This window comes from Triturus cristatus, chromosome 12 (genome assembly GCF_964204655.1).
Source record: "Triturus cristatus chromosome 12, aTriCri1.1, whole genome shotgun sequence".
In the NCBI taxonomy this organism is placed as follows: domain Eukaryota; kingdom Metazoa; phylum Chordata; class Amphibia; order Caudata; family Salamandridae; genus Triturus; species Triturus cristatus.
This window is the reverse complement of record NC_140595.1, coordinates 2169038-2195248: the sequence shown is the minus strand read 5'-3', so window position 1 is coordinate 2195248 and position 26211 is coordinate 2169038. Positions and strand designations below refer to the sequence as shown.

General features: G+C 48.3%; 1 protein-coding gene across 10 annotated transcripts in view; it reads right to left on the bottom strand.

Moving 5' to 3' along the window:
- Positions 1-26211, bottom strand: part of LOC146772124 (CTD small phosphatase-like protein 3) — a 95017-nt gene that overhangs the window by 31107 nt on the left and 37699 nt on the right. For all 10 annotated transcript variants that reach the window (XM_085637529.1, XM_085637532.1, XM_085637533.1 and 7 more), the window contains exons 5-6: positions 22776-22884; positions 21459-21570 (exon numbers count right to left, since the gene is read on the bottom strand). In XM_085637529.1, the coding sequence (XP_085493655.1) occupies positions 21459-21570; positions 22776-22884 (221 nt within the window). The remainder of the gene's footprint in view (positions 1-21458; positions 21571-22775; positions 22885-26211) is intronic.

Here is a 26211-nt window from a genome sequence, read left to right as displayed (position 1 = left end):
CGATCGAGAAGTGGCGCTTGGCCAGGAACCTATAGGCCACGGCAAATCACCTCCCAGGTGTTTAAAATGTGCAAGCAGACGCACTAAGCAGAGTGCTTGAAGAAAACGAGGTCTTGCACGAGAATATTGTACAAAGCATCTCCCAAATGTTTGAGCACTCCTACCATCAAATTATCCGCCACCACTGGAAACAAAAAATGCCACGGCTTCACCTAGAGTTACTACCAGCCAGAGACTCTGCGGATTGCCCTATGGATCGACTGATTTCTTTACGCCTTTCCACCGAATCCCTTGATCCCAGCCGTCCTAATCAAGCTATCCCACTCGAAAGCCAAGATGATCCTCATATCTCCAGAGTATATCTCCAGAGTGATCACGTCAGTGGTGGTTTAAGGACCTGCTTCACCGATCATTGGATCCACATCTGAAACTACCATTCAGGCCAGACCTCCTGACGAAATTCAGAGGCCAGATTCACCCCAATCTCTCCTCCTTGAATTTGGCTGCATGGCTACTCAGCTAGTGCAGTACGGACATTTGAAACTGCCACAAGACTATGGAGATCCTCAAAGAGGCAAAGCGGCCTTCCATTTGCTCCGCTTATGCATTCAAGCGGCAGAGATTTTGCATATGGTGTTTCTCCAAGAACTTGACCCCTATTACTTGCCAAGATGGTGTTATTCTTCCATACCTATTACACCTAGCTAAATTGGGCTCTCAATTCTATTCTGTAAAGGTTCCCCTAGCAGCTCTTCCTGCCTACAGGAAATGTCCTTCACAAAACTCTTTTTTCAAAATCCTTGTGATAAAGGATTTTTTAGAGGAAGGGTTGAAGAAGGCTTTCATTTTCCATTAGTTGCCCCTCTCCTCCTTGAGAACTTAATGTGGTACTTTCACATCTTATGCAGGATCCCTTTGAAACTATCCACAAAGCCTCCCTGTAGCGCCTTTCTTAGAATACTGCTTTCCTTGTAGCTATTATATTTGCTCGCAGGGTTAACGAGATCCAAGCACTATGTTCTCATGAACTATCCAAAGTATTCCACTCTAACAAAGTGGTCATGAGAACTCATCTGAAATTCCTCCCTAAGGTTATTTCAGACTTCCATGTCAACCAGACCATCTCTTTGCCTACATTCTTTCAGAATCCCACAACTCCAGCTGAAAGATCTCTTCACTCCCTTGATGCGAGGAGAGTTCTAAAGTGTTATCTCGATATTCCCAAATCGCACCGATTGTTCTTCAACTATGATCCGGTCCACCCTAGGTTATCCACTTCCAACAAATCTCGGTCCGCTAAACCCAAAGCACACTCCACTAGAGGTAAAGCGGCTACTGCTGCTTTATTAAGAAATATTCCTATTCCAGATATTTGCAAAGCAGCCCCGTGGAGATCTGTTCATTCATTCACCAAGCACTATTGCCTAGACTCCGACGCTAGACCAGATGCTGAAGTGGGATAGACTTCCTCAGAAATTCAATCACTTAGACTAACAGAGTGGATTCTCTGTCCTCTCGACTGCTCTTACTGGGGATGGACTTGCTACTCAATTCAGAGCTTACGATTATAAATTGAAATCCCCTACGAGAGGAGGGATAGTTTCTTACTTGTAACTCCAGTTCTCTCGTAGGGGAATTTCCATTTGTCTTACGCAACCCTCCCTCCTCCCTGGTGGAGTTGACAGAGGTAACCATAGGATCTACATATCATCATGCATCGCCTTCAAAAAGAACTGAAGGAACTACCACCTGCTGAGCATGATGGGATACTGGTGGTGTAGGAGGCTGGCTTAGTGGGGCACCTTCCACTAAATCCAGGCAAACCTTATGGTCATTTTAGTGGTCCTAGACAACCTTAGAAAGCTCTCTAAGTGGTAGCTGTGGAGATCAGCCTTTAGGCGTATCTTGAAAGGGTGATAAGCAGCTTGTTTTACCAAATCTAATCATGTAGTGTAGGATAAAAGAAAAAGAACCACACAGTGTATATTTAAAAATAGTTCTATTTATTACACAACATTCACTAACATATTAGTATGTCTCCTACCCGGAGATATAAACACAATTCACCATAATACTTCAATTGCAATAGGTAAGTAAGCACAAAATACAGTGGTCTCAAGGGGGAGACCAAACCATATACAAAAGAAGTGGAATGCGAACTGTGACCGAAGTCGGGACTTGGGCCAGGAGGGTCAGAGGAGCTGGGGGACACAACAAACCACCCAAGAAAGTATTCTGGAACCCTACTGAGGCTCTGTGCAGAGTTGACACACAGCTGCATACTCAATAGAAGGCAACAGTAAAGTCATGGTTGCATTTTTGAAGAAGGACCCTTCCCAGTGGACCCTGACGGAACCCAGTGCAATACAGAAGGTTGGAGAGTCACCCCACCCGTGGATACCCCCAAAACCAGGATACCTACATCAGGGAAGCCGGGTGCAACGTAAAGTCAGAAACCACCACAATAGAGGACTTCAGAAAAAGATGCCGCTGGCAATGACAGTGCAAGACTCCGGTGGAATTCAAGGGTGGATTCTTCCAGTGAAGAACCTGCAAGCAGAGGGGACAGAGTCTATGTCACTCGGTGGTGACACCAATTTTGGAAGATTCAGGAGTGATTAACAATGACGAAGAAAAAAGAGAAATATATTGTGCTTAAGCGTTGCTAGACCAGATTTTTCCATCTGAATCGGGGCGTATCGCTTTATACAAACAAGTGGATATTAATGTAGGTTTTAAGATTCACGCCCATTAATTATCTTTTATACGGAGGGCAGAGCGTCGAATGTTTGAGAATAGGCATACGCGAAGTAGCAAATTAAGAAATAGGTCGATAGATTGGATGTCCTTTGACACTTTGGAGTGCGGTTTGATCTTTAGTAATGATGCCATTCACATGTTTTAGGACAAATATTTTTGCCATTTGTTTTTCTTTCGTTTTTCTTTTGTTTAAATAGGCTTATACATTTTAAGACCATATACATATATTTGTAAATTGTGATCTTTGTTTCCGATACTACATTCTATCATGGCGCATCACTTTAGACATACGAGTGGTTTACAGTGCAGGCTTTAAGATTCACATACATTTGCTAGCTGTTCTATAAAGGGCGGAGCATCGTATGTTTTCAAAATGAGAGACGATGTAACAAACCAAGAAACACGTCAAAATTCTTTACACTTTATTATTCTAATATTCTTTAATGCCTTAGAGCGCGCTGTAATACTTACTAATGATACCATACTTGTGGCAATTAATAAAATTAAAATATATGTTCGGGATAAATATTACTGATGATTTTTTCTTCACGTTTCCATTTGGTTGTAATATATTTATACACTTCTAGGTCACGTCTATACATTTATTCGTGATCTATATTTCCGATACTATATTCGAATGAATGAAAATACAGTCTTCCCATATAAATAAACATGTTAAGAAATGGCGCCAGGTTGTGAGAAACAAGACTGATTAGTGATTTAATCTTGGCTCTATACTCATTGGCCAACAGCATACAAGGGGGAGGGGCGTCGTACATTCATAATCATGGCGGACCGGGCGATAAACATCGAGGACCACGCCGGATTACTGAGGACTATGTTCGGAACACTGCCGGTAAGGATAAGTTTTGTGGGGGAGGGTTATTGATAGATTGTGATTGTTGATCTTAGTTACGTGACCCCCTTCGAGAAAGTCGCCACAATCGGGGTTAGAAGTGTGCAGTCCTTATTGTGAAGGTGCCCCGTCGTTCTCTGAGCCGCGTCTCTATGTTGAGAAAACTAAGATGCACTGCGTTTTGCATACATTTCCTAAAATACCGAGCCCTGTGTGTGTTTATCTACATATAGATACAGGTTTTTAATATTCTGCTTACGGAGTCATGGTATTGGTATACAACGGTTATGTATATATACTCTTTTTGCCGGTTAGATTGTTTCGCTTTTCGTCTCTATTTACTGCTGCAAATGAATCATAGTAACGCACACTGCTGGGGTTGATGGCGCACTAATACACTAATATCAGTTGTGTATATACATATTTTTGGCCGGTTAGAATGTTTCGTTTTTGCCTCCCCCTTACTGCTGCAAATGATTTATAGTAACACACACCGCTGGGGTAGATGGCGCACTAATACACATATGAGGGGTGTATTAGGTTTGTTTTTTATAAGTAATTAGGCAATCTTATTTGAAATGCATTGAGATCATTGCGAATATATAAACATTTGTAGGGTGTGATACGCTGTATGCCATTTTGAAAACTCCTATGAGCCACTTATAGCTCTGACAGAGTTGCTGAGGTTCCTATGTCAGATACTCTGACTTCGATAATTATGTCCCTTTTTAGGAATTTGAGGCGCATGTTAAATAGACTGCATCTCGTGAACTCTTCGTGTTATTTTGGAAATGTTATTAAGAGTGGAAACATTAAGTAAAGGTATGCACGATCTTTTGTATTTGTATTTTTTGTTCTAAAAAATCTTATGTATTCACATTCACCTCTTTCCCTTACTGACCATCCTTTCTCATTCTCCTAATTCTGATTATCTTTTGGGAGATCAATTAATTTTAATGTATCATGGGGGCGGGAGGATTTCGATTTTTACCCCCCCATGTTTTTTTGACTACATGCTACTATCTATGATGTATCATAAGAATAATTATTTAGAGTGCATAGTCTGATCAGGAATTATGATGTGTTGGAATTGGAACATGGTTTATCTATCGAAAAGTGTGATTTGTTTGAAGATCATAAACAGATACATTCATCTTCTCCAGGCCACCAGTAGATTGGACAGGAAAACACTGTTGATTTGTGGATAGATCCAATAGATGGTAATACTGATAAAGAGATGCCCACTTGATTGATAGGGAATTTGTAATGCGCTACTTTACCCGAAGGCGTCAAGGCGCAAATGATGGAAAACAATCAGCCGAATCCAGGAAAAAGAAGGACTTTAGGGGTAAGCTTCAGAGAAAAGGATGGTTTTGAGGGCTCGGCGAAACAGGAAAAGAGATTCCTGATTCCTGAGATCAGGGGGAAGCTCATTCCAGAGTCTGGGGGCAAGGGCAAAGAAGGCCCTGCCTCCCCACCTTGCTTTCGCAAAGCGGGGGACAGTTAGCAACTTCAGACTGGCGGATCGCAGGGCCCTACCTGGGGTGTAATACGACACCAGAGACCTAATGCCCTCGGCCCCTGCGTCATGAAGAGCCCGATGGGTGATAATCAAGGTTTTGAATTTTATCCTGGCATGGACCGGGAGCCAGTGAAGATGTTTCCTGATAGCAGTTCCAGAGGAGCGTCTAGGGGCGTTAACGACAAACCTTGCTGCTGCGTTCTGAACAACTTGCAGCCGATGGACCAGATTGTTGCTCATCCCAAGATAGAGGGCATTACAATAGTCCAAGCGCGAAGATAGAAGGGCAACCGAGACTTGTTTCCGGGCATCAGGGGTAAGGTAGTGGGTGAGCTTTCTCAGCATCCTTAGAACCCCACAGCAGGTGGAGACGGTCCTATTCACTTGCTTGTCAAAGGCAAGTGAGGTGTCGAATAGGACTCCCAAATTACAGGCAACGGAGGAAGGCTGTGGGCATACTCCCAGAGCCGATGGCCACCAGTCGGCTGACCAGACCTCTTTGTTTCCCCCAAACACAAGGATCTCAGTCTTCTCCCCGTTCAACTTTAAGAAGTTTGACGTCATCCAACCTGCCACGGCCCCCATGCAGTTCCTAAAGTTAAGGGCCGTAGACCCAACAGATTGTGACAGGGAAACCATGATTTGGGTGTCGTCGGCATTCGAGAGTACCTCCAATCCAAAAGATCTGACAAGCCTAGCAAGTGGAGCCACATAAACGTTGAAAAGAGTGGGGCTCAAAGAAGAGCCCTGAGGGACCCCACACTGCAAAGGCTTGGCGGTGGAGAGGAAGTCACCCAGTTTAACCTCCCTATTATTGAGGAAGGAGGTGAGGAGACTGAGGGCCAGACCCTCCACCCCCATCTCGCTAAGTCGGGAGGCCAAGATGGTAGGGGACAGGGTGTCAAATGCGGCTGTAAGGTTGAGCAGGATCAGAAGCGTAGTCTCCCCCCTGTCGACCTTAGCGCGGATGTTATTGACCACCACTGTAAGGGCTGACTCGGTGCTATGCTCCTTTCTAAAACCGTGCTGAGAAGGGTCAAGCAGGCAGGTTTTATCAAGAAAGGAGCTGAGATGGAAATTCAAATGAGCCTCCAACATCTTGGCCGGGGCAGGAAGAAGGGAGATGGGACGAAAGTTCTTTAGAGTCCCAGGGTCCAAAGTGGCCTTTTTTAGGAGGAGCTTCACAATAGCAGTTTTCCAGGAGGCTGGGAAAGTCCCACTGGATATAGCCCTGTTCATAACCGCCAACATGGGGGGGAATTAGAGTAGCCTTACAGTTTTTTTTAGACTTTAAGCGGACAGGGGTCAAGAGGAGAACCTGACCTAAGGGAGTCCAAAAGTCTCTCAAGGTCAAAGGCCGTAAGAAGAGGAAAACTGGGGAAAGTTTCGATATAGGGAGTCATATTCACCGAGTCAGAAGAGAAAGGGCGAGTGAGATTATCCGCCTGGAGGGCTGGGTAAATATTTAAGATTTTAGTGTGGAAAAAGGAAGAGATCTGATCACAAAGATCTTGTGAGGGGACTATGGGGTCAGGGTGATGGATAAGGGATAGGGTATCCACAATTTTAAACAAGTCTCCAGAGGAAGTAAGGGAAGAAGTGAGATTGGAGAAATAAGTTTGTATTTCAGCCAGCACCTCCGCTTTGTAGTTCTTAAGGAGGGTTTTGTGCTTGGTCCGGCCTTCCACATCGGGCTGAGTTCTCCAGAGCCTTTCTTGCCTCCTACATACCTGCCTCTGAGTTCTCAGGGAGTCAGTACCAAGGTGCTGAGGGACGTTTCCTGGCACTGTATACAGATTTAAGAGGGGCCAGGGTGTCCACTGCCTTGGCGATAGTGCTCGCAAGCTCCCGTGCTGAGAAGTCAATATCCTGTGAGGGGAGAGGCTTGAAATTAGCGATTAAGGGGCCCAAAGATTGGTCAGTCAGGCCCCGGAAATTTCTCTTCTGCACCCAACAGTTTATATCTTCTCTGGGGACTGGAGAGGCACAGGGAGTAAATTCCATGGAAACCGCATGGTGATCAGACCAGGAAAGGGGAAAAAGTGGACCCAGCTCCAACCTGAGATCATTCGTAAAGACTCCATCTAGCGTGTGACCGGCAATATGGGTGGAAGATGAGACCTTTTGAAATAGATTGAAGGAGGCCAGTGAATCCACGAGGGATAGCGTATCGCTGGAGTTGCTATTTTCCAAGTGGAAATTAAAATCCCCAAGAATAGTGAGGGAGGGCCTATTTAAGAAAGGCTCTATGATGTCCAAAAGGTCAGGGCCAAACGAAGATCTGGGGCCTGGGGGTCTGTAAACTAGAACACCGGAAACATTTTCTGAGGGAGAGGAACTAAGAGAGAAAAACATGGACTGAAAAGAGTTATTGGGAGAGGGAAGAGACTCCATATGGCAGGTAAAGGCGATCTTATGTATTATGCCAATCCCGCCCCCTTTACGGCCCTCTCTATCCTGTCTTACCATAGTATAACCATCCGGGAGAGCGTTGAGCAAGTCAGGACCTGCTGAGTCAGAGCCCCACGTTTCTGTTACAAAGACCCAGGAGGGTTTCCTTTGAGACACAAAGTCTCTGAAGGCTAAATTGTTTTTAACCAGGGAGCGGGCGTTGATGAGGAAGCCTAATTCTTTCAAGGGGGTGGGGGCTCTTGAGTCCCTTTTTTCATACAGAAATTAGTGACAGGTCCCGGGAGGGCTGTCCTCGACCCCTTCAGACATCTACAGTCCAGACTACAGTGCAGCTGCCCGGGAGAGAATGTGTGATGACAATCTAACTGGGGGGGTCTGAGAGATTTAAGGGTACTCAGAGGATACAGCCGGGTGCAGGATGATAATAATGAGCACCGGGCAGCATCCCTGGTCCCTTGCACCTCCTTAGCGCAGACGGGCGCAGACGGGCATGACTCTGGCCTGAGAGTCCGGCCTGAGAGTCCGGCCTGAGAGTCCGGCCTGAGAGTCCGGCCCGTCCGCAAAGCGCGTCCGCTGCGCGGAGGAGACGTCATCCCCTTACATAGAAAACTAGAGCGCGTCCTCGCGCTACAATACCCCCAATATGGCCGCCAAAGCCAGATTCGCCTCTCCGGGAGCAAGCTCTCAGCGTGGATTCTCAGCTTAGAGCTGCCCGAGAGCGACTGGTCGAGGAAGCACCTAAGAAAGTAAGGCACACAAGTTGCAGTCTCTGGGGGAGATTTTACACACCAGGCACCAAAGCTACCACAAACGTGCAAATCAAACAGTGAAATAAAAAGCTTGTTAGATCAGGCAAGTCGAGAAGTACGAGTTAAAATACATGAGGCAAGGGTGCAAGGAAGAACCTCCCGGCTTATCGCCTCAGGAGGGGAAAGTGCGGCTGGCTCTTGGATAACAACTTGTAAATATGTACATTTTGTACATATTAGAGTATGTAATTTATTTGTTTAATAATATATAAAAAGATGGATATCTTGTAGGTATAGGTATGTAAACTTTTTTTCACAGCAATGTGACTGATAATGTTACAAGACTTGTGTGTCATATGTTGGGTATTTTTTGAAAAGTACGTTTTTAACTGTGATGTATTTGTCTGTGTTGTTAGTCCTGTGCCTCATGACTTGTATGTAATATACATGTTGTTTTGTCATGTTACAGCCCTGATGAAGTTCCCCTTGAGGGAATGAAACGCGTTGGCTGACCATTTCTTATCACTCCAAAAAAATCTTTTTGGAATAAAGAGGACATTTGAAAATTATATTTTGGTTCTTTGGACGGCTAGATGCGTGCACCCCCATTTCTCTTTTTTCTTCTGCTTTGATCTGGAACACAGTAACGTTCAACGGCTGGCGTACGGGGTTGACTGCACGACGATTACTTTTGTTTATAACTGATGTGAGGTGCGGCAAGAAGGGCCCGCCGTTGCAGCTATTAGAATAGTGATTAACAATGACCTTGTTGCTGCAGCTGTGAGGACCAGGTGACACGGAGGAAGACCAGGAGCCGTGCAGGAGCTGAACCAGGGGGTTGGTTTTCAGCGAGAGCACCAACAACCCTTGACAGCTACAACAGGCATGGAAAGCGAAGAAAGAGCTGGGTTGGGACCAGCAAGGTCCAAGGGACTCACCTCAAGCATGGGAGTCAGAGCAGGCCCCAAGCAAGCAGGAAGCCCACTGAAGCAGGAGAAGACCCTCAAGAGGACTCACAGGGACCTCGCGCAACTCTCCGAGAAGGAAGGCCCACGGTGCAGAGGATGCAGTGAAGACTCTGTACTTGGCAGGAAGAGAGGCTAGTGGCTGGAGGTTCTTGTAGCCCGAAGATCTTTTGAGTGCAAAGCCAACAAGCCTTGGCAACAGCAAATCGACACTGTGCACAGGGTTTGGTCCCAGCGGTTGGCGACGAGTAATACTGGCCTCAAAACTTGCTGATAAGACAGTGCAGGCCTCAAGAGAGTTGCAGAACCACCACCTGTGTTGCTGAACCTTTCATAGTCCGTGGGACCTCAGGAGCAGCAGACCGGTCAGCTTCATTGCAGTGCCTGCAGATGCAGGGGATTGATTCCTTCACTCCAAGGGAGATTCCTTCTGGTGTCTTTGATGCCGACAGGCCTGGAGGAGAACCTGGATGAGGCACAGATTAAGCAGAAGATTGGCAGGACGATGAGACCAGGAGCAGCAGGATTCTTCCTTGATGCACCCCGCCGCAGTCATACAGGCAGTCAGCGTCTAGGACCCCGTGGTCGACGTCGAGGACATCTCCACAGTCACACAGGCGGCAGGCCTCAAAGACGTCACTGCAGAAGCGGTCGGGTCGAGAGTGGCACAATCTGTGTCGCTGGCAGCAGGTCACCGTTCGATGTTGAGAAAGTGCTTGAGAGGCCGAGGGAAGTTTCTTCTTCTCCTGGCATCAATATAGTGCAGATCACATCAGAGGGCTCTCCGGTTGCGGAAAAACAGACGGCTCCTGTCAACCTTTCCCCAAGGTGGCTAGAGTGTACGGCATTGGAGGGTTCCACCCAGAAGTCCTGGCTCTGACTACTCTTGAACATACTCGCCCTCCAGAGTATCTGCTGGTCCTCCAACTACCGTATCCATGAGACCATCTCCACGCAGGTCCCCAAGGAGAGCTAGGTCTCCTCCAGCTCGCCGTGCACGATCCAGGACACCACATAGAAGGTCTAGATCTCGCCCTATCGTATACTCCAATGAAAAGTAGGTGAAGGTCTTCGTCATGGTCCACATCCTCAGGGTCATCTAAGAGAGACTATTCACCAACCCTGTCTGCTACACCTCCAGCCAGAATGTCTCCAGTTGATGACATAGGAACTTTTAATGAGGTTCTATGCAGGGGGACCATTGATAGGTCGGTACCAACTACCTCTTCGTCGGTTATATTCAAAACCCTACACCGCAGATCCTCTGCAAAGCCTTTACTTCCCTTGGTTCCGGGTCTGCTTGAACCAGCAATGCAGACTTTTTTTTGACTCCGGCTACAGTGAGTTCAGCTCCTCCATGTATTTCAAAGAAGTATAAGGCACCGGACCGGATCCACTGTTCCTTAGATTGGACCTCCCTCTGGGTTCGGTCATAGTGGCGGCAGCCAGGAAGGCATATCTTGCAGCATCATCTTCTGCAGTCCCTCCTGAGAAGGACAGTAAGCATATGGACTCACTAGGCAAGAAGATGTGCAACAAATCTGCACCTTTCATGAAAGTGGCTAGTGCTTCTGCTCTTCTGGGGAGGTAGTACAGGTGTCTGTGGGACTCTTTAGCTAGGTTCACAGAGAAGCTACCTAAAGAAGACCAACAGGATTTCCAGGAAGTCTTGCAGGAAGGTGGTCTGGTTGCAAACCAGGTAATTAGCGCAGCTGCGGATGCATCGGATTTGGCTACACATGGTTATTCTCACGGCATTTGCGACAGACGTTCGGCCTGGCTGTGTCTCACTGATCTGAAACCGAAAGCAGAAAGAAGAATCGTAAATTATCTGTTTAATGGCACTTCCTTTTTCGGCACTCATGCCGATGAAGAGATGTCCAAAATGAAGGCGGAGCTGAACACTCTAAAAACCGTCAGCTTTGAGAAAAGAAAGGATTTTTCGATGTAAGTACCTACCATACGACCATCCATATTACCAACAGAGGATTCACACCCCTCACTTGTTTGATGCAACAGCATCAACCCAGGTCACATTACCATCAACGTAGACCACGTCGAGGAAGGGGAGCTGCAAGCCAAACACCTTCCACAGGGAAACAACCTGCGAAGCAATGAGCCCTGGCTCCCCACGTTACCCGGTGGGGTGAGGGGAGGGGGGGGGAACGTTATGTTTCACCTGGATGAGTGGAGAAAGATAACAGAAGACAAGTGGATACTGAATATTGTGCAGAATGGTTATTTGCTCAGATTCAAATCCCCACCTCCATCAGTACCACCTTGAGAAACGTATTTCCAACACCACCACTTGTTACAGGCGGAGGTGAACATCCTACTACAGAAGGAAGCTGTAGAAGCAGTCCCTTCTCTGCAACAAAGGCAGAGAATTTATTCCTGCTACTTTCTGGTAAGGAAAAAAGGTCCTATCCAAGAATAAAGACCAATACTCAACCTGAGGCTGTTGAACAAATTCATCCGCAAAGAGAAATTTTGGATGTTGGCAATGCACCAAATCTTCCCTCAATTACACCGAGGGGACTGAAAGTGCTCCATAGACCTGCAGGATGCCTACTTTAATGTGCCAATTTCCAGAAAACATTGGAAATTTCTGAGCTTTCAAGTAGCTTGTCAACATTTCCAGTTCAAAGTCCTTCTGCTTGGGCTCAGATAAGCTCCCCATACATTCTCAAAATGCATGGCAGTAGGAGCGGCTTTTCTTCGCAAACAAAAGATCTTTGTCTACCCATTCCTGGATGACTGGTTGCTGAAAAGCTCGTCACCCACTCTGCGTCAGAATCATCTCTCGTACTTCATGCACGTGCTGAGCAATCTGGGTCTACAAATCAACTACAAGAAGTCGATCTTCAATCCGACCCAAAAGATTCACTACCAGGGGGCTTCTCTGTGTCCTGCAAGAGTGTGTCCTTCGGAGGAGAGGTTATCCTCAATCCACAAAAAGTGCTGCAATCTCCTCCGTTCTCATCATCCCACAGTCAGGCTAGTTTCCTCACTTTTGGGCTCGATTGCATCCTGCATCTTCATCATCCCAAACGTCAGACGGCAGATGCGCCCTCCGCAGCAATCTCTAGAGGACCAGTGGTCTCAAATATCAGGTAGCTGGGAGGACCTTGTGCTTCTCCCACAGTCAGACAAGGATTCCATCAATGGTGGATGAAGCAATTGCATCTGCTGAAGGGAGTTCCTTTTCACCAGGACCTTCTCAGTCAGACTATCGTCACCGATTATCGGTTGTGGGGCTCTTATGGGTCCTCTTCAAGTTCAAGGACTCTGGTCAGAAACAGAACAAGGGTACCACATCAACCTTTTAGAACTGAGAGCGGTACATCTGGCACTCAAATCGCTATTCCCGTCCTTCTGCTCACGTTCCCCGTTGATTCAGATAGACAAAACCACAACAATGTATTATCTGAACAAACAGGGGGGAACCAGGTCCAGACCTCTCTCTCAGGAGGCCATCTGGAAATGGCTTCTCGCAAGAAATCTGACCATTTCGGCAATTCATCTCCCAGGAACTCCCAACATCTAGGCAGACTCTCTAATTCAGGACTTCGTCGACAATGTCGCACAGGGCATCTTCCACCAATGGGGAGTTCCAGACATCGACCTGTTTGCAGACGCAGCAAACGCAAAATGCCCAGTGTTCGCATCCAGTTTCCACCAACCAGGGTCGAGAGGAAACGCGCTTTTGATAAAATGGTCTCAGACATTACTATACGCTCTTTCTCCAATTCCACTGATCCCCTTGGTGATCAACAAGTTCTACAGGGCCAAGACCAGGATGATACTAATCGCACCAGAGTGGCCTCGCAAGTGGTGATACCCGGATATTCTTCAACTATCAGATGTCCCGTACAGGAGGTTACCATGCTAACCAGACTTACTATCCAAGAACGGGGGAAGGTGTTCCACCCCACTCCAGCCTCTCATCTCTACGATTGACGGCATGGCTCCCGAGGTTCTCCAGTACGGCAACTTACATTTCTCAGCTGACTGTATGAACATATTTTAAAGGAGCCAGAAGACCTTCCACGAGAAAATCATACGCTTTTAAATGGAAGAGATTGTACTTATGGTGCATTAATAATGGTCATGATCCAGTTCGGGGTTGGGGCAGGTGATTCTACCATATTTGCTGTACCTGGCTAAATCAGGCCTTCAAATTTCCTCTATAAAAGGTCCATCTAGCAGCCATTACAGCTTACAGAAATACGGCTCTCCTTAGACATGTACCGATTGCAGAGATTTGTAAAGCTGCTACATGGCGATCAGTACACACTTTTACTCGCCATTACTGTTTAGACTCGGACACGCAGGCGGATGCTCAGTTTGGGCAAGCCTTGTTAAGAAATCTGTTTCGATAATTTATCCTTAGAGTGTTTTCTTTGATGGCTCTATACGGGTATTCTTCCTCGGGAAAGTGGGTATGGGTTTGCTATTCTATGCAGAGCTCATGACTATTGAGGAGTATCCCCTGGAAGAGAAGGATAAGTTACTTTCCTGTAATCCTAGTTCTCTTCAAGGGGTATCCTTATCAGTCATAAGCAACCCTCCCGCTTCCCCGGACGAATATTGACAGTATAGTGGCTTTTCACACCTAATTTCCCGATTCCTTCATGTCAGTACACCGTAAAAAGATCTGACCTGTCACCTGTGGTGCATGATGGGAGCAGGGGGCTCCTGGAGGTCTTAAAGGCACGGTTTCCAGGTTCTTGGAATTCTTAAAGGCAGGGTGCCAGTTTTTTGTTACTGTGATGTTTTTTATCTATGCAGCCTAAGGGCTAACTGCCTGCTATTACTTGTCTTTTTCTCTGAAAAGAAAGGGCCGAGTTGGAACATTAATGGAGTGCATGTTCTCTGTTACAGAAATGATAAATGGAATCATTTTCAGTTTAATGAAAAACCCAATTAATATTGACATATTAGCCTATTTCAGTTATGGTAGGCTGCATGTTTATATTTACATACATGTATATTTTTTTAGCTTAACATACACATATATATGTATTTTTCTATATGCTCCGGGGTCCCCGCATATGGACGGGGATTATTCAGTGCTTATGACTTTGACGAGTATACCCCTTGAAACGAACTAGGATTACAGGTAAGTAACTTATTCTTCTACCTTCCCCTGCTCGAGCTCAGGTCAGCAGAAGGAGGGCAGATTTGTGTCTGTGGTCGGCAGCAGCAGTAGCTTGCTTTTAGACCCTGCAAGGCTGGTACCAGGAATACAGAGGGGCTCCCTAGGGGAGCCCCCCCCAATACATGGGATCCTACGTCCAACACTGGAATTGGTTTGGGTGTATGATTCCAACATGTTTATAACCAAACATAACTTCTTTCAGTTCAGCCAATATATAGTAATTGACTTTATGTCCACTATATGTATTAAATGGCTGACTGCACTTGCAAAGCCTGGTGAATCGACTCCAGGGTTGTAGGGGGTGTCCTGCTCATGAAGGGCACCCTCACACTTATAACCTAGCACCCTGCCTTCAGGATTGAAAGGCCTGCCCTAGGGGTGACTTATAGGTTTAGGTTCACTCTCTCCCCGCAGCCCTGCTGTGCCGTTTCTTGCCTCCAGACCACGACCTTCTCCTTGGGAGGTTCGAGGCTGCTGTCCACTCCTGCGCCTGCTGCCCGCTCCAGCTGGGACCAGACTGCCTGCAACCACTGTAACCTTGCTCAGCCATTTATTTTACAAATATTTCCCTGTTGTGCTCTAATTCCACCAGTGTTTTTATTTTCTTGTGCCTGCCTCTTCCTTTCGCCACTGCTGCCCCTGTAGCCCTTCCCCTGAATTCCCCCCCCCCCCGAATTCCCCAGCTCCCACCTCCCAGCCTCTCTTCCCTCCCACCTCCCCTACTTAATGATGGCTGCTGCGTGGTCGTGCAGCGGACGAGCGCAGCAGGCGCACCACTGGTGCGCCACAGGCAAGTCAGTCTGCACCCGTCCGTGACCCGACTGCGACCAGCGCCAGGAACCCTGGACCTCCCACAACCCATTGCTGTGACACCCCCACCCTCCTCGCACTCAACCCTGGAAGACTTCGAGAATACCAATAGGCCTCGCCGAACACGACCCACGGACAGTTCTCTTGCCTCCACTGACGCCAGACCCTCACCGCCACCGCCACCACCATCACCGACTTCTTTGCACACCACGCCATTGCCTCAACAAACTACATACTCATTGGAGACCTGAACTTCCAACTCAAAAACCCCAGCGACCCAAACTCCACTATCCTTCGTGACAACCTCGACAGCATCGGACTTGCACAACTCGTCAACACACCGACCCACAGAGCAGGACACACCCTCAACACCATCTTCGCGGCAGGAAACAGCATCCAATTCAGCCACACAACGCAGCCGCCATGGACCGACTACCAGTGTGTACACTTTGTTATCAACAAACCCAACGCACCCAAACCAGCCCCACGCCCACCACGAAGGAACTGGAGCAAGGTTATCGACAAGCAACTTAACTCCACCCTCACCCGAGACAACCACACCTGGGTACCCGACGCAAACGACGCAGCCAGAGAACTCCACACCTGGAACTCCGACTGCGCAGACGAGCTCGCCCAGCTACGCAACCCCGACAGACAACGCCCCAGAAAAGCCGCCTGGTTCACCATCGCTCTCCAAGAAGCCAGACGCACCTGCAGATGCCTGGAGAAGAACTGGAGAAACACCAAGACAACCAAAAACCACACCGCCTACATGGACGCCATGACAGACTACCACAACCAGATCAGAACCACCAAGAGGAACTTCATACACAGAAAAATCCTGGCCAACTCCACCAACTTCAAGGAACTTTTCAGTGTCATTCAAGAATTCACCAACTCACGCAGCAAAGCCACAGACATCACCCCCTCCCAAGACCTCTGCGACAAGCTTGGAACCTATTTCCACCTCAAGATCAAAAACCTCTACGACAACTTCATTGACCATCCACCAGGCGCCAGAGATGGCCCACCCGCCCCCAGAAACACCAGCCAGCCCACAATCTCCAACTGGACACCGATCACGGCCGAAGACACCGCCTCAACCATGAAAATAATCCACTCGGGGGGGCCCTACCAACCCCTGCCCCTGCCCCCCTAACATCTACCACAGAGCCGCGGCTGCCATCGCACCCGAACTACAACGCACCATCAACACCACCTTCAGAACAGGCACCTTCCCAGATGACTGGAAGTGCGCAGAAGTCAGACCTCTGCTCAAGAAGCCCACAGCTGACCCCACCGACCTCAAGAACTATCCGCCCATCTCGCTCCTCTCCTTCGCAGCCAAAGTGGCAGAGAAAACCGTCAACAGGAAACTGACAATTCATTGAAGAGCACGCCGTCCTCGACCCGTCCCAATCCGGATTCCGAAGCAACCACAGCACAGAGACCGCCCTACCCGCCGCCACAGATGACATCCGCACCCTCCTAGACCAAAACCACTCTGCAGCCCTCATCCTACTCGACCCATCAGCGTCCTTTGACACCGTCTCCTACTGCACACTAGTCGCCAGACTACACGACTCAGGCATACAAGGAACAGCCCTGGACTGTATCCGATCATTCCTCACCGGAAAAAGCCAAAAGGATCAGATTCCCACCCTTCCTCTCTGACCCCACGAAAATCACCTGCGGAGTCCCACAGGGTTCATCCCTGAGTCCCATCCTCTTCGACATCTACAGGCCCTCCTCGCAGCCATCGTCCGACAACACGGCCTCAACATCGTATCCTACACCGACGACACCCAGCTCATCCTCTCCCTCACTGCCAAACTCAACTTTCAGAAAGGAATGCAAGACCTCACAGTCTGGATGACCAACAGCTGCCTGAAACTCCATGCAGAGAAGACAGAAGTCCATGTCCTTGGTACCACCCCGTCTGCATGGGACAGCACCTGGTGGCCGACCGCCCTCGGAAGCCCACCTACCCCCTCAGGCCACGCCAAGAACCTCGGCATCGTACTCGACTCATCACTCACTATGAACAGACATGTCAATGCAGTCACCTCCAGCTGCTTCAACACCCTCTGCATCCTCCGCAAGACCTTCAAGTGGATCCCCCCCCCCCCCCCCCCGAGTCAAGGAAGACAGTCACCCACGCACTCATCACCAGCAAACTGGACTATGGAAATGCACTCTACTCCGGCATCAACAAGTCCCTACACCGCAAACTCCAGACAATACAGAACACCGTTGGCTATTCCAACAGGTTTTAAAATTGCCAGGGTTGATTGTAAAACTGGGAGAGGGGGAGGGTTTGCAGTGGTCTTTAGGGAAAATTGGATTTTTTCACTGGGGCATTCCAATGACTTTACGGAGGGCGAAGCGATGGATTTCTCCCTTACTATCTCTCATTTTTTATTGGGAGCCACGCTTTTATATCGCCCTCCCGGACCTCCTAATTCTTTCCTCAAAGCGTTGGATGAAGCTATTGTGCCTAGAGCCTTAAATTATACTAATTATTTATTGCTCGGTGATTTTAATATTCATTTTGATTGTAGGGATACCTCTGATACACATACCCATACCCTTAATGAGACATTGGATCTTGCCCAATTGACACAGTGGATCAACTCCCCCACCCATAGGGGTCGCCATACTATTGATGGAGTCTGCTCTAATTTTCCACTAACTGTACTGGATCCCCTCCCGGTCACCTGGTCGGACCATTTTTTTAATCCAATTTTCTTGGTCCATTAAACCATCTGCTTTTCGGTCCCATCAGGCCATAAAAGAGCACGAAAAATCCCCGTCCCAACCTTGGTTCTCTAAGGAGCTAAAGGAACAAAAATCCTCATGTAAGAAGCTAGAGCGGCAATGGAGACAAGTGTATTCTCCTCTTGCCAAAATAGCTCTTAGGAAAGCCTAGAATGCCTATTAGTCCATGGTGAAGATGGCCAAAGGCCACTTTTTCGCAGAGCGTATTGCCCAATCAAAAAACAATGCAAAAGAAATATTCTCCATTGTTCAAAGCTTCCTGATTCCCTGTGCTGAACAGAGGACTTCTCCTGGTTCTAAGGTTTGGTGCGAACAGCTTTCGGACTTTATCGATACAATCAAAGATATACAGAACAGTTTTGGGTCTATCAATCAGCCTCAGGAGACCTATTTCAATCATAGAGCCGGTGCACCGGGCCCAGTGCACCCTTCTCTGGCTACATTCTTATCTGTTCCACTGTCTGATACCCTGACTATTCTTAAATCGTTAAAATCAGGCTCTCCTATTGACCCTTGTCGCGCAAGGCTATTGGTGGCAGTTGCGGATATAGTCAATTCAGAAGTTAACAAAATTGTTAATATGTCCCTCCTGACTGCGACGATTCCACCGGAATGGAAACAGGCAAAACTCCTTCCCTTGCTAAAAAAGCCCACACTTAATCCTACCACCCGACTAGCTACCGCCCAATCTCACTCCTCCCGGCTGTGGCGAAGGTGTGTGAGAAGGTCGCCTTTAAGCAGCTCTCGGAGTTTTTTGAGACATCTGGCGCCCTCCACCCCGCCCAATCGGGTTTCAGGGCCTCCAACAGCACTGAGACAGCCTTGGTTGAGATGGCGGAGGCTATTAGAGTGTGTCTGGATGCCGGCGACAGAGCAGCGTTAGTGCTTTTAGATCTCTCTGCCGCGTTGGACACCGTGCCTCATCAACAACATATGGCACGGTTGTCTCATATCGGCATCTCGGGGCAGGTATGGAAGTGGATTGAATCCTTTTTTAGCCAATAGATCACAGCAAGTATGGTTTCCTCCTTTCTCTTCTAGGCCTAGAAGTCTAAATACGGGAGTCCCTCAGGGCTCTACACTAAGCCCCCTTTTGTTTAATATTTACATGACACCCGTGGTCTACCTGGCAGAGGAGCTGGGTGCTAAAATCATAGATTATGCTGATGATACCCAGCTCCTCTTCACGTGGAACAAAATGGACTCCTCTCCGACAATTGCTAAAAACTGCCTTGCCGAAGTTTTTAAATGGCTAGCAAAGGCCCAATTGAAATGCAACGAGGAGAAATCGTAGGTGCTCATTTACGGTTCCTTTCCCCCGCATTTCAGGGAGGACTACCCTATGCCTAGTTCCTCTGGGTGTCCGGCGAAAAATCTGGTGGTTTGGTTCGGTGAGGAGTTGAAATGTCTCCCCCAGATTAATAAGTTTGCAGGTGTGTGTTCTGGCACCCTAAAATGTTTAAAGCTGTTTCTGCCCCTCTTGCCTAAAATGGCTAAGGAGATGGTGACCCGTGCACTCATTTTGTCAAGGCTAGATTACGCCAATGCCTCGTACATTGGTCTCCCGGCTTATCAGCTAAAAAAGCTGCAGATTGTTCAGAACGCGACGGCAAGAGCTTTGTTGGGTATGCCTGGTGGATCCAGTGCTAGTCAGAACCTTCGTGATCTACATTGGCTCCCGGTCGAGCAGCGGGTTCTGTTTAAGGATCTCACACTTGTTCATGGTGCCCTTTATAAGACAGAGCCTCAATATCTTAGGAGACGTTTTTCATTCTACGTACAGCCTTGACAGCTTCGATCTACAGGCCAATGCCTTGCTGTTGTCCCTAGGTACCACCGGATTAGATTAGGCGGCAGTTCTCTGTTGGTTAAAGCGGCCATGGCTTGGAATGCCCTGCCCTTTGGACTACGCAATATTGAGAGCCTTAGGCTGTTTAAAAAACAGTTAAAAACCCTGCTATTTAAGTAATCTTATGTCGGGCCAACCCTTTTTCATTTTCCACCATTTGGCATTTGCGCCGGCACACTTCCAAGTAGCTGTGCGCGCTATAAATGGAGGCTAACATAACATAACACCGCAGCCAGACTCGTACTCGGCATCCTCCGACACGAACACATCAGTCAACACCTACGAAGTCTCCACTGGCTCTCCGTGGAGAAAAGAGTCACTTTCAAAATCCTCACTCACGCCTACAAATGCCTACACAACAACGGACCCCAATACCTCAATGACAGAATCACCTTCCACGTACCCAAAAGAAACCTCCGATCTTCCAACCTCGCACTGGCCGAAACCCCACACATTCACAGAGCCAGAGCAGGTGGAAGATCCTTCTCTCACATTGCAGCCAAGACCTGGAACGAGCTACCGGCAGACATCAGACACGCCCCCTCCCTGAACACCTTCAGGAATGCTCTCAAGACCTGGCTCTTCGGCTAAACAGATCTGCTGACCTCCAGATATAAGGAAGCTTATATCTGTTGTGATTGGTGCTAGCACCAGCTTACACCGGCTGCAATGGCAAGCCTGTAGCCACAGTTTGAGTGGTCTGTCAAGGGTGGCATAATACATACTTCTGCCCATGGGAGACCTCTGCTGTACGTATGCACTGGATACCTTAGTACCATATACTAGGGACTTAGGAGGGTACACCAGTAGCCAATTGGGAAGGTACCAAAGTACTTACCATAGTCCGTTTTAGGGATAGAGCACAGAGACTGGGGTCCTGATTAGCAGGATCCAAGTCAGACTACTCAGAAAACAGCATAACACCAGCAAAAAGTAGGGGTAACCATGAAAGCAGCTCCTACTTATCTACACCCACCATATGTAAGAGTTCTGCTAGGTGGATCGAGTATATGCCAACATGTATTGGCCACAGTACTGATCCCTGAAGTACTCCACAGGATGCGGACTTAAGGTCAGTATTAAAGAGTGGAATGAAAATGGTTTGTGTTCAAGAGTTTCCACAGTCATTCTGTGTGTAATGCTCATGCCCACTCTCACACTACTCGCCTCTCATCCCTGCAATGCCCTTTATACCATTTGCGCTTCTTCTCACCCACTTGTGCCTCTGACACCTGCTGCCATGATAGTAGTACTCTCAGGATTCTCCAGTCCACTGGAAATAACCCTCTTTCCCACTCACTGCTCTACCCACCCTGGTATTGGCATACATATTTCCACAATCACCCCCTCCCCACCCCCACCAATTGGCTTATATGCCCTTTACTCTCTTCATTCCCTCTGTAATTAGATGTCATGTTTCCCAAGCTCCCCTTGCATGAACTTGTGTTCTTCACTGCCCCAGTATCCACTTCTTTCTCCAGCCCCTGGCTCTCACCCTCTCGGTTACGAAGTCCCCTCAGTAAGCTGGCACTAGGTTGCAGGCGCTCTCATATCCCAGTTTCAGTCACATTGCCCCAAATGGTGTTTATCAGTTACCAGATCCAGGACCAGGGTGCTCTCGGGTGCGCTGCGGGTCTTGAATGGGATGTCTTTCCTCTTCAGAGAGGGGCTGTCTGAAGGTGGGGGCAGGTTGTACACAAAGGAATGTCTGAAAAAAGAAGAGCTCTCTATTAGGCACACTGGCGTTCGGTCTGGTGCCATCAATTCATCCACTTTCATGCAGCACAATTACTACCTACTGGGTGTTTTTACATGCGACCCGAGGTGCTCAGATCAACATAAACCTGCTCAGCAGGATAGTGGGCTGGTAAGTTAAGGAAGGCGGCAGGCCGGGCACCAAGGAAGGCGACAGGCCTGGTACCAAAGAAGCGCATGGGCAGTGACTGACGTTCTGTTTAGAAGTACAAATCTGAGCCCCACAGAACAACTTTAGATAACGAAATGACTCCTTTTTATGTGGAGTACGACCATGAAAGACTTTCTTCGGTCCCTGTAGCACCCTCACTCAAGCGTACCTGGGTAAATCTCTTTAACAGAGGCTGATGGACCCTTCTGGTTTATCCCTGGAGGTGCACCAGCCTGTCCAATTCCTTTGTTTCTCCTTGTGATCTAGAAACAGCTTCTGTGTGCAGGTTTCTGTGTGGTGTCCTCGGTATAAAATATGAAGCTGAAGAACGCCTTCTGTTGCGCTTGAGCTGCCTCAGATCTTTCGCATGCTATCTGGATCCCTAGATTGCGATACTAGCTCCTCAGACTTCTCTCTTTCCTCATAGATGTGTGCTATACAGATGGTGTAATATAAAACACCACCTTATGTTCAGGCTTACTGTGGGCAGTTTACAGAAGTTTCATGAAAAGAACAAGTCCCCGTTTACCTATTTCCCTTTCTATTATGCCGGAGGGGTAACATCTTCAGAGATGGGAGTCACAGGCAGTGCTGGTCAAGGGGCGAAAGAACAAGTCACCCAGCTGATGTGTTGACGAGGTCAAAGAATGAGGCCACTGATATTTCACATGAGAAGGTTGTCCAGGGGAGGGCTTACCCGTGGACCGATGACTGCGGGGGGGTGGAGGTGGAAGAGGAAACTGTGCAGACTCTGAACCTTTGAGCTGTGGGGAACCCTATGGGCGAGGCGAACCCACACACTAGCGGCAGGGTGGACACCAATGGAGCGAGGTGACGCCCATGGCCTGAAGAGAAATATGTAGATTGAGTGGGATCTCATTGGCTGAATAGACACGCCTGGTCTTTGGAGCACCTGTGGGCTGAGCCATCAGAGGACTGATTCGACCTGTAGATTAAGAGTTGTCTGTGCGACTTTGGGGGCACCCATAAGCTGAGAAGGTACTCACCGGCTGAAGAGGTCCTCTGTATCATCAATCGGAAGCTCACTGAAGTATGGGGCATCTTCTGGCTTAGGACACTTTCTCTTCACTTTCTGCATGGGGTGGCTGCAGCAGTCTGGAACAGAAAGAGGGCACTGGAAGTAAGGCAGACAGACACCTCTAAACTCAGACTACCATCAGAACCCAGGAGAGCTACATAAAGAGACAAGTGGACCACTGAGAATATGGGTGGGAGAAGAGAAAGGGGATCACTCAGAAGGGCAAAGTTTACAGAGGGTTAGAAGCAAGAAGCAGGAGAGAGGGAAGTAGTACTCTCACCCCAATCGTCACAGAAGGGTCCCTGTAAGATTACATCCTGCACCCTATTTGTATCACACGTGTCCTGACTGCAGTCCATCGGCTGTCAAGACTTGGTAACAATAACCGTATCTCACAAAGGTGCATGTACCACAGCCCTTCTGGGGTCACCGTCTGCACTACTATAACTAAGACAAAGAGGTGCATGCACTAAAAGTGGGTGGAGTAGAGCTCTCCTGGATACAGCATCCCATGTCTCTCTCCTCAAAATCCACATAAAAATTAAATGAAAAATAACATTTATAAAGAGCAACTTATACAAGAGGGTATCTAGGCGGTGATCTCAGAGGGGTGGCCTGCAGCAAAGGAAAAAGAGAATTGAACGATTGGTTAAAAAGTCAGGATTTGGATGCTTTTCTAAAAGCTAGAAGATCAGTTTCCTTTTCAATTCCAGGGAGAGGGAGTTCCAGAATCTGGTTGTGTCCACAATAAAGCTTCTGCCGCCCAGTCACCTTTTGTGTATTTAGGCGCTATAAGGTTATGTGCTGAGGCAGACCAAAGTGGTCTGGGTGGGATATACCACCGGAAGCTGTACTTAAGGTACTCTAGGCCAATGCCATGGAGTTCCTGAAAGGCAATGCACAAGGCTTTGAAATCAATGCACTTCTTGACTGGAAGCCAGTGCAGGAGACTGAACGCATAAGAGTCAGAGGCCTATGAACATCCTCTTACTGTGCATTTGAACTATGGAGATTGAGCAGACTAAGCTAGACATGCAGAACACTAAGGTGTTCATGGGACTGGTAGGTGCTGAAGAACAGGGTAGACTACACTTGAGCGAGAAAAAAAGGTGCTGTGAGAGGAGGAGTGAAAGCTGGTACTGAGTGTAAAAAGCTTGTAAAGTGGAGGCAGCCAAAGTGGCCCCCGTTTCTGTGACCACTATCATTCAGATCCCCCCCAATGCTGCAGTTTCTCAACTGGAACACCAAATTGGATTGATGGTGAACATCACCACCGGAGTAAGAAGTTGAGTGACTGAATTAACCTTTTTCACCTCAAGATTAAGATGATCTATGACAATTTCCATAACCAAAACCTCCGCACCGCTCCAGCTCCCCCCCCCCCCCCCCTCCAATGACGCCACCCAAAAGACCCTGCTTCCTTGGACCCCACTCACGACAGAAGACACCTTAAAGACCATGAAGATCATCCACTCAGGAGCACCCACAGACCCCTGCTCACCCCACATCTTCAACAGAGCCGCCACGACCATCGCGCTCATACTACACTGGATGATCAACTGCTCCGTCGAAACCACCACATTCCACAACGACTGGAAACACGCCAAAGTCAACCCCCTCCTGAAGAGGCCCTCCACAGACCCAACGGACCTCAAAAACGTCAGGCCCATCTCCCTGCTTCTTTTCACAGTCAAGGTAATCGAAAAGGCCATCAACACCCAGCTAGCAAACTTCATTGATGCTAACAATGTCCTGGGTATCTCCCAATCCGGATTCCGCAGCAAACACAGCACCGAACACCACCATACTTACCACCACCGACGTCATCTGCTCCCTCCTAGACCAGGGCCAAACAGCAGCCCTCATCCTCCTGGAACTCTCCTCTGCCTTTGACACCGTCTCCCACCGCGCACTAGCCACCAGACTCTACGACACCGGCATCTGCAGAAAGGCCCTCGACTGGATATGCTAATTTCTCACCGGCAGAACTCAGCGAGTCAGGATCCTGCCCTACCTCTCGGAACCAACAGGGACCAATTGTGGAGTGCCCCAGGGATCCTGTCTCAGCCCCACCCTCTTCAACATCTACATGGCCAACTCGCAACCTTCATTAGAAACCACAGGCTCAACATCGTCTCCTACGCCGAAGACACCCAGCTTATCTTCTCCCTCACCAACAAACCCAACATCACCAGACACAACTTACAAGAAGGGATGAAATCCGTCGCCAGCTGGCTGAAGAAGAGCTAGCTGAAACTCAACTCTGAGAAAAGAGAAGTCCTTATCCTTGGCTTCACCCCCTCCGCATGGGACGGCTCTTGGTGGCCCTCCCACCCTCGGAAATCCCCCCCACCCCGATGGACCACACACAAAACCTCTGCATCATACTAGACTCATTGCTCAATGAACTGCCAGATCAATGCCGTATCTTCTGCCTGCTTCAACACCCTCCGTATACTCCAAAAAACGTTCAGATGGATCCCATCCGAATCCAGATAAACTGTGACGCACGCTGTCATCAGGAGCGGACTGAAGTACGGCAACGCTCTCTACACCGGAATCAACAAGATACTACTTCGTAAACACCAAACCGTCCAGAACACCGCAGCCAGACTGATCTTAGACTTCCCTCGTCGCAGCCACATCACCCAACATCTCTGCGATCTCCACTGGCACCCTATTGAAAAACGAATAGCCTTCGAACTTTTTACTCACGCATACAAGGCCCTCCACAACACCGGACCAACATACCTGAACAGCCACCTCTCCTTCCACGCCCCCAAAAGACACCTATCAGTGGACCTCTCACTAGCCACCATTCCACGCATCTACAAGACCAGAACGGGAGGAAAGTCCCATCTCCTACCTCGCAGCCAATGCCTGGAACGACCTCCCCCTCCACCAAGCCCTCACACTGCTCCATTTCAGGAAGAACCTCAAGACCTGGCTCTTCGAATGACCCCAGCACGCAACGGAGCTGCCCCCTTTCCCCCAGCGCCTTGAGACCCTCACGGTTGAGTAGTTGCGTTTTACCAAGCCTGATTGATTGATTGATTGATTGAAGAACAGAAGGCAGCACCTCGACCAAGTCACCTCCCCCTGATTGGGAACAAGGTTATTCTTCAGTTTAGGGACTGCATGAAGGACGCAATCAGCTTGGAATGACTCCCAGCTAAATACTACAGGACTTGAAGATGACCTGTAGGTTCAGGGAGACTCCTGGGGTTCTTGGATGCAGGGTGTGTATCAGATCCAGAGGGGTGAGATGGTGTGGTGAAAAGGACTGTTTACAAAGATGTTTGCCACCTCTGGTTAGTGTCTTTTGAACAGCTGTCCTGTGTTGCTCCAACAACATCTGGCTGATTCATAAACTGATATCCCCTAGTAGTTGGCCATAGCAACTT